General features: G+C 48.1%; 5 protein-coding genes across 5 annotated transcripts; 2 read left to right on the top strand and 3 right to left on the bottom strand.

Annotated features, from left to right (window-relative positions):
• Positions 1–1,792: 1,792 nt before the first annotated feature.
• Positions 1,793–3,328, bottom strand: DFL_005189 (uncharacterized protein; the record flags this gene model as incomplete). The annotated part of the gene is made up of 6 exons (XM_067634410.1): positions 1,793–1,979; positions 2,058–2,259; positions 2,335–2,894; positions 2,988–3,084; positions 3,186–3,212; positions 3,298–3,328. The coding sequence occupies 6 exons, from the start codon at positions 3,326–3,328 to the stop codon at positions 1,793–1,795; spliced, it is 1,104 nt and encodes a 367-aa protein (XP_067492482.1).
• Positions 3,329–4,350: 1,022 nt separating this feature from the next.
• Positions 4,351–10,065, bottom strand: DFL_005188 (DNA-directed RNA polymerase II subunit RPB1; the record flags this gene model as incomplete). The annotated part of the gene is made up of 8 exons (XM_067634409.1): positions 4,351–4,384; positions 4,439–4,582; positions 4,645–8,278; positions 8,334–9,303; positions 9,521–9,591; positions 9,651–9,723; positions 9,783–9,866; positions 9,934–10,065. The coding sequence occupies 8 exons, from the start codon at positions 10,063–10,065 to the stop codon at positions 4,351–4,353; spliced, it is 5,142 nt and encodes a 1,713-aa protein (XP_067492481.1).
• A 780-nt stretch (positions 10,066–10,845) lies between these two features.
• Positions 10,846–12,451, top strand: DFL_005187 (uncharacterized protein; the record flags this gene model as incomplete). Its single annotated transcript, XM_067634408.1, has 4 exons — positions 10,846–10,886; positions 10,972–11,000; positions 11,069–11,130; positions 11,189–12,451. 4 exons carry the CDS (start codon positions 10,846–10,848, stop codon positions 12,449–12,451), a joined length of 1,395 nt encoding a protein of 464 aa, XP_067492480.1.
• Positions 12,452–12,686: 235 nt separating this feature from the next.
• On the bottom strand, positions 12,687–13,786 carry DFL_005186 (uncharacterized protein; the record flags this gene model as incomplete). The annotated part of the gene is made up of 3 exons (XM_067634407.1): positions 12,687–12,705; positions 12,894–13,488; positions 13,549–13,786. 3 exons carry the CDS (start codon positions 13,784–13,786, stop codon positions 12,687–12,689), a joined length of 852 nt encoding a protein of 283 aa, XP_067492479.1.
• Positions 13,787–15,540: 1,754 nt separating this feature from the next.
• DFL_005185 (uncharacterized protein) lies at positions 15,541–16,007 on the top strand (the record flags this gene model as incomplete). Its single annotated transcript, XM_067634406.1, has 2 exons — positions 15,541–15,798; positions 15,867–16,007. The coding sequence occupies 2 exons, from the start codon at positions 15,541–15,543 to the stop codon at positions 16,005–16,007; spliced, it is 399 nt and encodes a 132-aa protein (XP_067492478.1).
• Between the last annotated feature and the right edge of the window lie 132 nt (positions 16,008–16,139).

The following is a 16,139-nucleotide window of genomic DNA, read 5'->3' as shown; positions in this document are numbered from 1 at the left end:
TAGGTCTCCTTATTATCGATCATCTCATGAATTCAACCTTTCCAGAGTAGCCTTATGGAGCGGCGGAATCTATCGCACTGTTGCGAAAATATCCATGGCTGGGTCATTACTTATATGTACTTGGAACAGGTGGAACGGGAACTCCGGGTGGGGTTCCCTTGGTCGCTAGAATTCGTCACCTGCGATGAAGGACATTTAAAACATGATGTCCACACACGCGTATCATCAATTCCCATCATCCCGCAATGAACATTCATCAAACGAAAGAATCCAAGTCTAATGGAAAAGTTGGACGTTTGACCAATTATATCTACGGGCAATCGAGCGCCCACGGACATGTAGGGCTTCTCTTGGTTGCTGCAATCCAATAGCCATGGCATGAGAGACATCTATAATATGAAGTTCGGAGGCATATATCATTCCTTTCCATCATGAATCCCTCAGTGCTGAGCTTTCATGAAACGAAAGAATCAGGTAAGATGGATGAACCAGATATTTGGATAATTTATATATATTACAACGAGCTAGATCACCTAATATGCAGGCCTCCTCTTGGTTGCCGGAATCCTAACAATCACGACGGGGGGGTAATGGAAAATTAGCAGAGTACAATGAGTTAATCCTGTGGGGAGCTATTTCGGACTATACAGATACGTTCACTCGAAATTCCGTTTACCAAGTCGGCAAAGTTCATGGGGGCACCAATACTACGTCTACGACATAGGGTTTTCTCTCGGAAAGCAAACCAACTTGCGCAAGATATGTTTTTGTCCTTCAAAGACAAAACAGATATATAAGTTTTCGAAATATTTGAAATCACAGACCCGATCGAATATACCTTTATTTTCACGAACGGTCATACGGTGATCGTCTGTGGGCCGTGTGAACGTGCTCTGCCAGAAGTTTTGAAATCGTGGACCCAATATAATAAGATTGTTTCTTTGGTCGGATTATCCTCTGTAGCTGCCAGAGGGTTGGGTTCTCGTTGTGGTCAGGGAAGGCAACAAATATATAGGTCGTGGGCATTAAATAAATGGCGCTTTAACTTTAGTCTACAGTTAATGGACGGGATGCTAGATGACTTTTGCGGCTCCGAATCCAAAGTCGATGAAAATATAAACAACGAAAACCCCCCGTGCTTCTGCCCACTTGGCCATAAGAAGTATGACTCATGATCCAAGTTCTCCGAAAATTAAGAGGTAATTCCAGATGCGAGACGATGAGCAACCTAGAAGTTACCCGTCTACGTTTAGAGGTCTCCGAGAGCTCCCACACTATGAGATCTATATGAATTTAATCGAGCCGACGTTTTTAATGCCATGCCACTCCGACAATGACATGAGAGAGGTCCGAGGATATATCCAGATCTACATTGGACATGGCAACCACATACCTAGGTATATGGCGGTCACATCACAATTATACAAGCACAATAATGCGACCGCACTTTTTGTCCGGTCCGTTTTATCACTCCCGGCCACTACGAGCGCGAGGTAAGAGACATTGATCAATTGAGGGGAAGCAAATGAAGTCGGTCTATGTTTCGTTCAATAAATACTTAAACATTGCATCTAACGTAAGGAATCGATACCGATTCCGCGGTGCATAATACCAGCGTGCGCCTGTCAACGCCATTGCGTATATGTGAATACGAACCGAAAAATAGTATCAAAAAACAACTACAGATGAGGTCAAATCAAGAACCGAAATTACATTCCAAACATATGTCCCCAAAAGAATACAATAACGCCCGTACAGATGTACCCGAGACATTTCAAAGCCAGGATCAGATCTACTGGCTAAGTTCCGCCCTCTTCTGCTCAAACAACTTCTTAGCATCAGCCCAGACTCTAGCCGTCTCTCTATCCTTCAGCTGCAACAAGCTGGGCAACAACTGCGACGAGAAGGATTCCGAGGATTCTCTGGGTAGCAGAGTTGGCAGATGGTCAATCGAGATGACCGAGATTGGTGGGCCGGATCTAGCAAATAGCAAGATCATAATTAGCATTTGAATACATTTCTAAAGAGATATGACCGAGAAGAAGAAGGGAACTTACTCAATGCCCGTAACGTCGACAGTTGGCGCATCGAATGTTGTCCAAATGTCATATACCGGGACCGGGTTGAACGGACTGTTCGGATCGCAGGCAACGTCGCAGATGAGTCTCAGCTTGCGGTTCTCATCCGCATTGATCGCTTCCTTGGTCACAAACGGTGGAATCTTGTTCATAAGGTAGATGCAGTTGATAAAAATATCCGCTAAACACATCCACACCCAATCAGCATCACCATTTCCCTTTCTCCGCATTGCCGAAGAGGAAAGAAAGCACTCACACTGCGTAACCTCCTTGAACGGCCCACCAGGCTTGGTCTCCGCCATATCCCATTTCAAAATACTCTCCTCCCCCAACCCAACCTTAGTGCACAAATCTACACTACCACTACCGCACCTCCCCAAAGCCCCGATAACAATAACCCTCGGCTCAGCGCCCCCATTAACCGCCTTCGCCTTCTCGATACTCTCCTTAACATGCCTGATCAACGCATCCTCATTGGGATACGGCTTAACAGGCGGATAACCAGGACCGTCAGGATGTGTAACATTCCAAGCCCAGAGCTCGAGTGCCAAAGCTGCACCGGCGAAGCCAGCGTAGTATCCAAAGGCGGCGACACGACGGCCGTTGGCATCGTTAAGGAATTCGAGGTCGTAAAGACAGTTTTGGTATCGACCGAGGGTTTCTCGGTAGCCGGTTTGTTGTTTGAAGACGTGCGCGAATTGGATGTGTTGGTGGATCAAGGGGAAGTTTTCTTCGGGGAGTTCTTTGAGGCCGAGGATCAGATGGTCCTTGGGGGCGTTGACCCAGGAACCGGTCTCGACGAGGGGGATGCCAGCACTAAGTATTCCAATTGATATTAGAGACTCTGTTCTTTCTTTCGTTTTCGGGGAACAATTGACTATATCGGGAGGGATGGTGGGGTGAATGTACTCCTCGAACTCCTTGTCTTCAAATATACTCTGTGGCGAACGCTCGATTCTGACATCGTATCCGGCGTCAACAAGAGCTTTAGCAGTGGTTGGAGTCACTAATTTCACATGTTTCGTAAGTTCTAGTATTCGATGGGGCGACGTCGGTATCGATAGCGGGGTAATTAAATTGCAATGAAGCTCATCGCGGGGTGCATACAGCATGACCTGTGCTCCAATGGCTTGGCTATATGATTCCCAAATCCAACAGTCAGTCAATCAGAATCCCTCCCCTCACCGGTTAATATTGAGAAGGTTAAAAAGGAACTTACTCTCAGCACGGAGATGGATAACAGTTGCCATTTTCCTAGATAATAATATCGGTGTAGTAGTGACGGTAGAAAAAGTCTTGATCTTGTTGGGAGAAGCTAGCAACTGTAAGCTTAATTGAATATTTCGAATGCGGAAATATTAATTTAAAAAAAGATAAATTAATTTTGTAGTTTAAAAATATTCAAACTTGGATGTTGTCGACCTTGAAGAAGAAAGCAGATACCAACCGTCGCAAATTTATCTTTATAACCACCAAAGTTGGAGTCATACACAGCAGGTCCGCAATCGGCGGATTGCCCGATCAGGTTAAATCGAGACGACGAACTCGAACCGTCCCATACTGCTTTGTATGCATCGTTGACCCCGCGGCGATAGTCTAGTCCATGAGATGACATGAAATGACATCTCCAGGTTCCTAATTAAAATGTGAATAGTAATTTTCTTCTCTATATCTCTATCCCTCCCCAAATATCCGGGCGTGATCAATCGCTAAAATATCTATTATACAGTCTGTCTCATGCGGATGCTACCTAGCCCCTCCACATGCCCCCACGATTCTGCATTCCCAGTGCATCAACGAAAAGCAGGGTAAAAAAAAAAAAAAAAAAAAGAACTTATCAGGGAAGAAAGCAAGCGGCATTCTGTACATACCAGTTGCAAACGAACAAGCAGGAATAAAAAATAATTAAAACAAATAAAGTAACGCTGTGGAGAGAACATGGAACATGAATGGACGTGAATTTTTAAAAATATTTTTTTTCCCCCCTTCCTTCTTTTGCTCCAGCTGAATCTTTAATTGTTTCTCTGGGAGGGGTAGCGTCCTACTTTAAAGTACCCTTCTCATCCCCCCTTGCTAAGAAGACAAGCAAGAAAACCTGTGAGCAGTGTATATGTACGTAGAGAAATCGTTAGAGTAAAAAATTACGGCAACACTCGTGGTTGTCGTTTCGCCAAGAAAAGAGGAAAAAATAGAAAACATTGCGGCAAACCATGAAGGAGTCATGAAAGCCTTTGCGATCGCTCCACCTTCTTGCTTTCCAGTCTCATCGCACTTAACCACTTCGCGCTGGTGGGTCTCTTGGAGAACTATTTCCTGAGTTAGTATCGAGCATACCTAGAGCCGGAAGGTGTTGAACTTACTTTGGAGAGAATCTTGGGCTGGAAGGACTCCAGATCGGCGAAGAGATGCTGTACGGCGCGGCCCCACCTGGAGATCCGGGGGTAGCGAATTGAGGTGATGTCGGCGAGTAAGCGTTAGGACTGGTAGGCGAGTATTGAGGGGATCTGTTTGAACACTTGAGTTAGTATCGATTAATGACGAGAATATTAGAGCCGGAGGAACATACGTTGGGCTGTAGCTAGGACTCGTAGGAGAAGTAGGGCTAAAGTTCGTAGTTCCGCCACCACCATTGAACTGTGGACTCGTCGGGCTGTACTGCGGTGAAGTAGGGCTATACGCCGGCGACGTAGGACTATAGGACGGACTGGTCGGAGAGAACGATGGTGAAGTGGGCGAGTAGCTTGGAGAGGTAGGTGAGTAGCTGGGGGAAGTAGGAGACGTTCCATACGCACCACCAGCCATCGAGGGAGAGGTGGGAGAGTAAGCTGGGGACGTTGGGGAATACGCCGGACTGGCGGGAGAGAATCCAAGGCCACCTGCAAAGCCTGGGCTGGTAGCCATGCGTGGAGAAGTTGGTGAGTAGTTTGGCGAAGCCGGGGAGTATCCAGGAGAGGCCATTCCGAAAGGACTTCTTGGGGTGGTTCCACCGAATGGTTCTGGCATGGGGTAGCTGGGTGGCTCGTAGTCGCTGCCTGATTGGACCATAGGGGAGAATGAGACGTTGAAGCCAGGAGAAGCCGCACCAAGGTACATTGGGTCGGGGGAACCGGAGCCAATATCGTACGGCGTCATTTGACCTGCATCGAAACCGTTGTCTGTCTTGTTCGCAAATGGCGCTCCAGTTCGGGTATTGTCCGTAATGAGCTGGCTGAGCATCTGCTCATCAAGGTAGACATCGAATTCACCAGTACCCATCGGTGCAAGCTGACCCAGCATGACGTTCTCAGAAATACCGCGGCAATCATCAAGTTCACCGGCGGCGGCAGCTTCGAGAAGAATTTCCACGGTTTCTTCGAAAGAACAACGCATGAGGGCACCGGTGTCTGCTCTGTTGATTCCGTGTCGGGTAATCGCCATCAAATGACCACGGGAGGTCATGACATCGCAAAGAAGAGTCAAGTGACGCTGGTTGACGTAAGAACCGTCGAAAGCCAACACCTGTGTAAGTTCCTTGAGTAGCGCGCCTCTGGTAGCCTCGATACCAAACACCTCGAGAACTTCAACAAAGTTGTTCGAGTAGGTACGAGTGGGATCAACCCCGTCGATGGTAAGGACTGCTGCTAGATTTGTGCCGCTGGTGTCAAGAACATATTCGATACAGCCTGGCTCGCTCCTGTTCATGACAAGGGCACCAGAATCGTCGACCTTGACTCGGGTCTTCTCGTTGATGAAAGCCCTAGAGATACCCTGGACACCTCTCAACGTTAAGGCATCCAAGACGTGAGCCTCAAACCGTTTAAGCATGAGATCTTCCTCTAGCCCTTCCTTATCATCTCGATCGATCAAAAGTCTGCAACGGATAACCAACTCGTCTGCATTGTTGTCGCTGAAGATGACAAAGAGATCGCGGTCGTATGTTTCCATAATCTTACCGGCGATATCCTCAATACGCAAACCCTTGTCAATCATCTTCCTGCGGTCGATAATGATACGCAGAACCCACGGCGATTGCCTAGCAATGTTTTCTTCCACAGTAGCATCAGGCATGAAGAAGAAAGCTTCGACGATATCCTTGTCTGCTTCGATAACGGTATCTCTAGGTTCTGGGTCAAAGTAGATTTCTGTTGCCTCGCAGACAGATCGTAGAGTGGTGTGCTCGACAGCGCTTCGTAGCAACTTGGCCTTCTCACGGTTGTACATGTTTCGTGGTTCCTGATAAACTGTAAGAGAGGGAGTCTTGATATTCTTAGCAACGTTCAAAATTTCTTTCAAACGTGGCACACCAAGAGTGACGTTCTTGGACGACACACCGGCGAAATGGAAGGTGTTCAGTGTCATCTGGGTAGCTGGTTCACCGATAGACTGCGCAGCCAAGACACCAACCATCTCACCGGGATTCGCAATAGCTTTTGCGAAACGGGCCTTGATTTCTCCGATGACCCAGTCCAAAGCGACCTTTGTGAGACGGTATTCCAAAACGAGACGCTTGAACGCGAGTCTGCCCTGCAAATGGGCGCGGAAAAGGAGCGTCGCATTGTGTTGAGCTTCAATGGAAATAGGGTCGGTTCCACGGATGACGACGAGTTCATCAAGCAATTGTTTAACCTTGTGGACGGTCTCGACTGGCTCAAGGTCACTACGGCCATTCTTCTTGATACGGAAAATTGATTTGGCGTTTTCCAGAATACGAAGGACGTTGATAGGTAGATGCATCGAGTCATCGGCATCCTTTGCGACACTTCGGACAGTGTCGCGGGCATGGAGGACCCTTTCCCATTCCTCGTCAAGAACCGCCTGGATCTCAGCATCACCTTGAATCTCAGAAGCAACCTCCAAATGCTCGGGAGAAAGAGACAAAGCAGGGTCCATAAGGTCGACACGGAATTTCTTTTCGAGATCCTTGTTGGCGCAGGTAATGATGTCGACTTTTTGGAGCTCCATATGTTGCCCGTCAAGACCGTCCTCACCATAGCAAAACTGGATAATATCCCCGAGGGAGTTTCGGACGGTCCCGTCATATTTACACATGACGTCTTCCAGAGCTTTGACCAATCTTCGCTGGATGTATCCGGTTTCCGCAGTCTTGACAGCGGTATCGATCAAACCTTCACGACCAGCCATGGCGTGGAAAAAGAACTCTTGCGGTGTGAGACCTCGAAGATAGGAGTTCTCGACGAAACCACGAGACTCTGGACTGTAATCGTCCTTGGTGAAATGTGGTAGCGTTCGATATTTGAAACCGAATGGGATACGTTTTCCTTCGACTGACTGTTGACCGACGACAGCAGACATCTGAGAAATGTTAATGTTCGAACCCTTGGAACCGGAACGGGCCATCTGAATGGCGTTGTTCAAGTCTTTCAAAGACTTTTCGGTCGCAGAACCAGCGTCGTCACGAGCCAAGTTCAGAGATCGAGACACCTTGTTTTCGAACGTTTCTCTGATGTTCATACCGGGTAGGGCCTCAAGCAAGTTTTCTTGGGCTTGCTTGGTAACCTCGTCGACCTCAGACTTCCTCTGTGTAACGATATCCTGAATCTTCTGAATGGTAGCCGCATCAGGAATGGTGTCACCAATACCAATACTGAATCCATTATGGAGCAGCCAGTAATTAACCACACGCTGCGTTCCATTGAAGAATCCCATGCAGGTTTGCCATCCTTTTTCATTGTAGATGGTGTGGATCATACCACCCTGAGAAGCACCAACAGACTTCTTGCTGAACAAACCGAACATCAACTCGCCATCAGTAACACAGAGACCGGTATCGGCAAGCGGGCTCATGCCGTCCTTATCAGGCTTAACAAGGTTAATTCCCTTCGGAATAACCATGCTGATGAGCTGCTTGCCGGTCCATCTCGGGGAAGGCTTAACAATGGCGGGGGGAGGGAATGTGCCGTCCCAGTCAGGAACCCACAGCAAAACGTTCATAAGTTGGTTCCTGTCCAAGAAGACATCACGACGGCAAAGTTTGTAGACACCACAAAGGGTATCCTGCACGATACCCATCAACGGACCGTTCCTTTGCGGGGAGACAATCTGCAGCGGGACCATGCAAAGCTGACTGACTTCAGCCCTGGTTTCCTCAGACTGAGGGACGTGCATGTTCATTTCATCGCCGTCGAAATCGGCGTTGTAAGGGGAGGTGACGGACAAGTTGAGACGGAAGGTCGAATATGGAAGCACTCTCACACGATGACCTGGATACCGTTAGCTAGATATCTTCAGAATATTCTACTGTGCTTTAAAACTCACCCATCATAGATTCTTTGTGGAGAGATGGCTGACGATTGAAAATGACAAAGTCACCATCGACGATGTGTCTCTCGACCTTCCAACCATATTGCAAGGCGATTTCACCGGCGCGCTTGTGGTGTCTCAAATCAATACGTTCCCCAGTGTCCCGAATGACATATTTGGCACCGGGGTGCTCGTTTGGCCCGTTCTTGACCAACGCGGACAATTTTTTGATGTTGTACGGAGTGACTGTCTCAGGGTAAGTGAGGATTCTCGCAGTACTTCGCGGAACACCAACTTCATCGAGGGACAAGTTTGGATCTCCGGTGATGACAGTACGAGCTGAAAAGTCGACACGCTTTCCCATAAGGTTACCACGCAATCTACCTTCCTTTCCCTTTAATCTGGCTCTGATCGACTTGATGGGACGACCGGATTTTTGAACCGCCTGTGGCTGACCAGCAATGTCGTTGTCCATGAACGTGGCAACATGGAACTGCAGTAACGACTCAAACTCATTAACTACGTGAGCCGGGGAGCCTTCCTGTTCACATCTTTGAAGATTATTGTTGGCCTTGATGATATCTCCTAACTTGAATGTCAAATCATCCTCGCCACGCATTCCACCTCCTCCCATGCCGTCAACAGAAATACTGGGTCGGACAGGTGGTGGTGGGACTGCAAGGACAGTGATGATCATCCATTCCGGTCTGGCGTAGTCTTTGTTCAACCCCATCTTGGTGATCTCATCGTCTGAAATGTGTTTGAAGATGTTAAGAACCATCTGCGGTGTCAGATTCCGCTTGGTCGGCTGCGGGTTTTCTTCGTCCTCATCTTTGCTGGGCTTCCAAGTTCCGATAAGTTTGAGGCCGTCCTTTCGGATGGTGGGCTGGGCGTTACCACAGCCGCCATGCTTGTGTTTTCGAGCCTTCTCCTCACCAGGTAAGGCATCATTCGGCCCTTCGTCCTCACCTTCATTGGCGTCACTCTCGCAAACATTTTTAGCTCGGCAGATACGCCAAACCGCGTTGAAACGAGCTTTCGGGTCTCGTATACGCATTGCATCAACGAATTGAGGATTGCTCTTTGATATCACGCATCGCAGGATGCAGATGTTAGCCAAAGTGTTCTTCGAAAGAATAATGCTTCGCGATCCCCGTTGGGTCGCGAAGCTAGAGCCCACCCCAGCTTCAAGGTAGACTCACTTCATCAAGCAGGATCTTGCCACAGTTGAAGCAAACTGTTTCCAGGACCTTTTTGATTTTTGTAATAAAGCCTAGTAGATGCAGCGTTAGTCATCATGGTCTCAAGTTGAATCGGAGATTAGAAGCATACCAATGTGGAAAACTGGTTTGGCCAGCTCGATATGTCCGAAATGCCCAGGACATTCCGACATATTCTCGTCGCACTGACGAGAATAATTAGCACATAAATTAAAAACACGATGCGAGCAATGAGATTGCATACAGTAGCGCATTTGAAGGATCTATCGATCGAACCCATATGGGGATCATTAAGACCGCGTTCTCGTGGTCTCAGCTTGGACTCATCCTGTAGGCACGAACCAATTAGTATACTATACGCATCGGCGGACTACGAGGAACCCATCAAGCCATACCATAGTCTCCGGGAATTCAATGTGGCAGACACTCATCCCCTTGATCTCCTCTGGCGACAACAAACCGAACTGGACCTCTTGGATCGTGCGCAGAGGCGCCGAGGAGTGCGGGAAAGTATGCGAGAGCGACATGTTGGCGGATTATCGATGAAAAAAGTCGGATGTATATAAATTCGATGGATCAGGCGCCGTGTTTTTGGAGATTTGTATTGCCTTTTCCACCACTCTCCCGAGTTGCTTCCAAACCACCTGCCTCACACGCGAGGCTTTTCAAAGGAACGTAATAATCGATGTAAAAGTAATGTAACAGATGGATGTCGAAAGGACGGTAAGAATCGCGATAGTCGTGGAGGTATAACGAAGGTGGCGATGAATTTCTTATTGGATCCTCCCTCTCTTCTCTGGTCGTTGCAGCTACCTGCTAGTCGTGACCGCGTTCAAGCCGATTCCGCGAGCAGAATCGATTCAAACAATCGTTAAAATGAACTAAACCCCTCCGGAACCAATGGGAGACTTTGAGGCCGGGGGAGCGTGAAGGTTGTGTCGGAATGAAGATGATGTTTGGCGATGGTGATGGAGTAAGAAAGTGGTGATGGCCAGTGTGGGCAAAAGTAGGCGAAACAGCGTCGAGTTCTAAAAAAAAAAAAAGCAAACAACACTTCTCTCACTCTGGATCCTGTCAAACACCAACTTCCCTGTCCACCCTCGCAAGCTTCAACCTCATCTTCAATATCGACGACAATCAGCGACACCCGCCAGCTCCGTCAATATAACTGGGTACCCAATCGATGAGTCGGTAGCTATTTTGTTCTGTGGCCTAGACGGGAACTGGTCTTCCTTCGCAAGCCAGATAGTACGACATCTTCGCACTAATACCAGTCTCATACATCCTCGTCGATATCGCGCGACACCATGAATTTGTCGCTGGCAGACCCGTTCTCGCTGTCGCAAGAGTACGTGCACGATATTCCGAGTCGCTTAATCACGCAGTAGCATTGAATGCACGCCCTAATCGTTAATTGCCTTTTCTATCTCTAGCTATCCTGAGGTCTTTTCGCACAGCCTTCGTAAGTTTCGACCCGTTTGAAGACTGCTCTGTTTTCAAACCGGAGCTAACTACGGGAGGCAATATTAGACTACGGGCATTCGTCATGCGTCATCTTCAACCGCCGAGGTGACCTATTGGCCTCTGGAAGGGTATCTTGTCCAGCTTGCATATCCCAATTGAATACGATTCTTACATTTGCTTCTCCAGCACGACGGAACTGTAGTCCTCTTTGATGTCGAAACCGGTGGACTTGCACGTATAATGCGTGGCCATACACGTTCAGTCCAATCTATCAGCTGGTCTCACGATGGACGCTACCTTCTATCATCCTCTCTCGACTGTAAATGCATTCTCTGGGATCTCGAAGACGGCAGCCGAAAGCGAATTATCCGTTTCGAAGCGGCAGTATACTATGCCGAATTACATCCATCCGATCATAATCTATTCGCCGCTGCAATCCACGAAGACCACCCATGGCTCGTCGATATATCTACGCCCAAGACGAAACGTATCAAACTCTCTACACTACCCCGAAAATCCACCACTGAATCAGAAGATGAAGCCGCTCCACCTTCCAAATCCGCCGCCTCGGATGCTAAAGCTCTAACACTCATCACTCTCTTCGATTCAATGGGTCAATATATCATCACCGCTACAACACGAGGTTGGGTGAACATCATCCATACAGCCACACAAACCACCATCTTCTCCTCCCGCGTCACAAAATCCGCCATAGTCACAGCCCGTCTCTCCATGTCCGGCCGTTCACTAATCTTCAACAGTCGCGACCGTATCCTCCGTACTGTCCACATGCCCGCTCTGACAGATGAAGATATCGAGGACCCCTCCGGCATCCTCTTCCAAGTTGAACATACGTATCAGGACCTGGTTAATCGCCTCTACTGGAACCATTGTGATATTTCACCTACAGGGGAATACATCTGTGCAAGCACGTACATGAACCACGACGTCTATATTTGGGAAACGAATAAAGGATCCCTTGTGAAGATCCTCGAAGGTCCTAAAGAAGAGCTAGGTTTTGTGGATTGGCATCCCACGCGACCTATGATCGTCGCATCAGGGCTGGAAACCGGTAGAATCTACATCTGGGCGACCAACAACCCACAGCGGTGGTCGGCCTTGGCACCCGATTTCCAGGAAGTAGAAGAAAACGTGGAATACATTGAGAAAGAAGACGAGTTCGATTACAAAGATAGGGCGGAAATGACCAAAGCCAGGCTAGATCGGGAGGATGAAGAAGTAGACTTGATCGGAATGGATGACGCCCCGGGGAACTTCAGGGAAGAAGAGAAGAGCTGGACGATGCCAGTCCTGTTGGATATCGAAGAGAGTAGTGAAGACGATGATGTGAAAATCGTGGGCCCAACCGCCGCCACAAGTCAGAAGAAGAAGAAAGCAGGGACCGCAGCTGCGGAGAAGAAGGGTAAGAAGAGGAAGGCAAGGGATTGATATTGTCCGCCTGATTTGTACCAACATCTAGATGTATGCACAGCCTCGGAGTTTACGGTTCTTAATATAAACAGTATTGATTGTCTTTCCAGATTCCATGGACCTGTAATTCTCACCAAGCCTTTCATTGAACGCCAATATGCCATTAACCAGCTAAAAGACACCAGCGTAGAAGGAACAACATCTAGTCTTCCATCGAACAGCCACCCCGTCCACCCACATTCGCGTATGATGTTCAGTTATTTTGTTTGAATCTATGAAAAGTTTCAGAAATCATCATAACGGCGTTGAACGCACATATGCATACAACACCATCGTAACAATGAACATTAGCAAATATGATCACATCCACCAAAATCCCCATGCCCTCTCTTCCCCAGATAAAAACACCGGAAAAAAAGCAAACAGGGAGCCAAAAGAAAATAAAAAAGTGCGCTATCACCTCTTTCTGCTAAACATTCTGTTACCGCCCTTCCTGGTCTTCCTCGCTCCTCCTTGGTCATCGAACGGTCCGTCATCAAGGTCCATCTCATCTTCCCCCGGCCCGAATCCCATACCGTCATGGTCAATAACTCTTTTTCCTTTACTTCCGTCCTTTTCTGCCGCCTTCCGTTTGTCTTCTACTGCTTTTTCATGTGCAAGTTGTTCCTTGCGCTGTGTGACTGCCGACGCCTGGATGCTGGCGATTTGTGCTTCGATTTCCGTAAGAACTGACGAGCAACTGGACGACCATGATTCCAGTGCTGCGATCATGTTTGTAATATCACCGGGAGCGACATCGCGACCGGCAGTAGAAGAAACTTCGACGCGTTGGTTTGCCGTGTCGAGTTTGGCGTCCAAGAGTGAGGCGTAGATTGCAGAGATGATAAGATCTTCGAGAAGACGGGTGTTCGGGATATCGAGGAGGGATTGTAGGGAAGGATAGGTAAGTTTGTGGGGCTCCGTCGAGGCGATAGTGATCAAGGAGAGTTGTTTAAGTTTTGTGAGCTGAGGCGGGGACAGCTCCGGCAGCGAGTCTGGTGATGTTGTTCGTTGGTCTGAATGGAGGGGTGGTTAAGCAGGATCCAAGCTACATACGAGAACAGACAGTATCTTACGCTTATAGTCCATATAACTCCCATACGCAAATAATTTCAAAGCTTCAAGCCATTTTGAATGTTCCGGGTCGTTCTGAAGAGCTTGTACATTTGGCAGTTCTAACAGTTCCGCAAAGACGAAGCAGTTTGGTGACGATATACATTTCTGGATATTCGCGACAGCAGCAGCACCGGGAGCCGACTTTCCCAGAAGGATAAACTCTTCGAGAGCTTGTAGATATTTGGTGGAATCCGTCATTGTGGTTTGTAGATGTGTCTAGAAGTAGCGTCGGCGATGATGTGGGAGACGGGTAGACGGACGAGGAAGGATGAGGTGAAGCGGAGGACGTGACTGATAACTGGGTCCGGCCTGCAGTAGAGCTTCAAGCTCCAAAAGGGCAATTGTGTTGCCCCGCGTTGGCTGCACTGGTCGCAAACGCCTCAAATCATCTGCACGGCCACATTCCATAATATCACACCCAACACACACAGATCATGATGATGGTTTCTAGCCGAAGTTGCCAACCATGAAGTCGAGGAAAAAGTGGGATAGGGATCAACGATCTCAGTCCACCATCTGCACCTCTCTCCTCGGATGACGTAGAATCAGCCATGGATGATAGCGAGGGTAATCAATATTACCAACCCGAGGAAGTTTACATTGACGAAAATGACGAGGCAATATCGTTGGTGATTTCCATAGCCCGGTAGCACTGGACTCTGGAAGTCTCGGCGGTATTCCAGCATCACTCTTCGGACAGACGTCGAGTAGCTCACAAGATAGAAATCCACCGTACCCATTGGGAACTAACCAGTCGCCTCCTAACGGAAATGGTGGCCTTGGTCAGCAACTACCACCAAGCCAGTTGGGTGGAGACCCAAGCCTTGAGGGCCTCTTTCCGGATGAAGTATGCCGAATAAGCAATAATTACAACGTTATACCACTGGAAAAGATGATGGAAGCGATTCGCCTTTTCCGCCGGATGTACCATGGGGAGAGCAAATTGAAGAAGAAGAGAACGAAATTGTGCCTGGTCCGGATGATTTATCTGGCGAAAAGCTTTACAATTCAGGTGGAGAAGGGCTCGATTCTGGCTCTTTGGAAAGGCGGATGCAATACGAGGGTGGTGGAGGTAACTCTCCTTCTTACCCAAAAAAATCCTTATCTTCAAATTTATATTTATTGAATCAAAGAAATGTATAAGGAGGCCGGTGATAAATAACGTATAACGCCCTACTTGTAATTAACCGACGGTTTATAAAATATTGCTATATCTCATTCTTTCACAGCATATAGAAAAATGACTGGGTTATGAAAGATCCCCATATGGTGCAACATAGCCATGCACACAAATTACGTCCACAATCTTAACTTCCATCATACCGCAAGACTATAATATAACCCGATCGACACCGGTGCAGCTCGTCGACATACCTTCTAACCCAATTTGCAAATTTGTACCAATTCGAGATTTCATACACTCTGCATTATTCCCCTCATCCATATCCCCTAGAGACCTCGCATGGCCAAAACTTACGTAAAAATACTCAACCACGCTCGTTGCACGTACGTGCCATACAGCCGTGCCCATGATTTCAATTAACTTTTAACGTTTTACTCCGAACGGACCTACTCTCTGCAGAAGATTCCCAAGACCCGGTCCCTAAGTTTTATATTAGCTGTGACGGGGGTCAACGGATGCACGTGGTGGAACTTGGAGATTGCTATCAGTACATCGATATGTGATATCAGTGGGTTGACGTTTATGACTATCAAAAATTCTAGCTATAACACCATGATTTCGTTAAAGCTTCAAGCCGTCCTCACCACCCTGACAACGAGTGCTTCAGGACTTATCATAGATGTCTTCTAACCAGTCCCAGGGACGGGATTTCCAACCCAGCGACGCAATGCAAACGCTAGCAAACCTCCTCGGGGTTATACCATCCCATACCCCCCTTTCTGTAAACCGTAACATCCTAACCCAAAAACCCAACAGTCCCATATACCTAATGCACCAACCCAGCGACGCCAGCGGCAACGCCCTCCAATCCACAACAACCTACCCAACCGCCACCCCCAAAATCGATTCCCTCGGAAACACCGAGCTCATCCTTCCCAAAGGAAACCGGCTGCAACGAGGAGCCCAAGGCCTAGCCAACGTAGCCAACACCCTAAAATCAGGGTTAAACACATTCGTAGCCCAACCGCTTGCAAACGCCGCGACATACATTTCACAAAGCTCACCGAGGCGGCAGGAGAACCCAAAGGTATGGCTCGGTAAGACGGGAATAATCTCTATGATAAAGTAGGCGCCTTTCTTAATAATGGTTTACAGAGGGTGGATGGATGGGTTAATGGGGTTCCGGTTCCTCAAAATGTAGATGGGGCGGGGCATGTGGCTCAGGCCATGCCGTCGTATACAGGCTGCGGCGTTGCCTATGCAGGGTGGAGCGCCGGCTGCTGGTCAGGTGAATAGTAATGCGTTACCGATTGTGGACCTCAGAATCAGGGTTTGGGGGGTAGTGCTGTTAGTGCTACGTTGTGGACTGGTGGTGAAGATGATTTCCCTCGGGATATGAGTGCTAGTCGGTTTTTCGTGCTAGGACAG

This window comes from Arthrobotrys flagrans (genome assembly GCF_004000055.1).
Source record: "Arthrobotrys flagrans strain CBS H-5679 chromosome Unknown unitig_0, whole genome shotgun sequence".
In the NCBI taxonomy this organism is placed as follows: domain Eukaryota; kingdom Fungi; phylum Ascomycota; class Orbiliomycetes; order Orbiliales; family Orbiliaceae; genus Arthrobotrys; species Arthrobotrys flagrans.
Note: the sequence above shows the minus strand (reverse complement) of the source record. Positions and strands in the feature narration are given on the sequence as shown.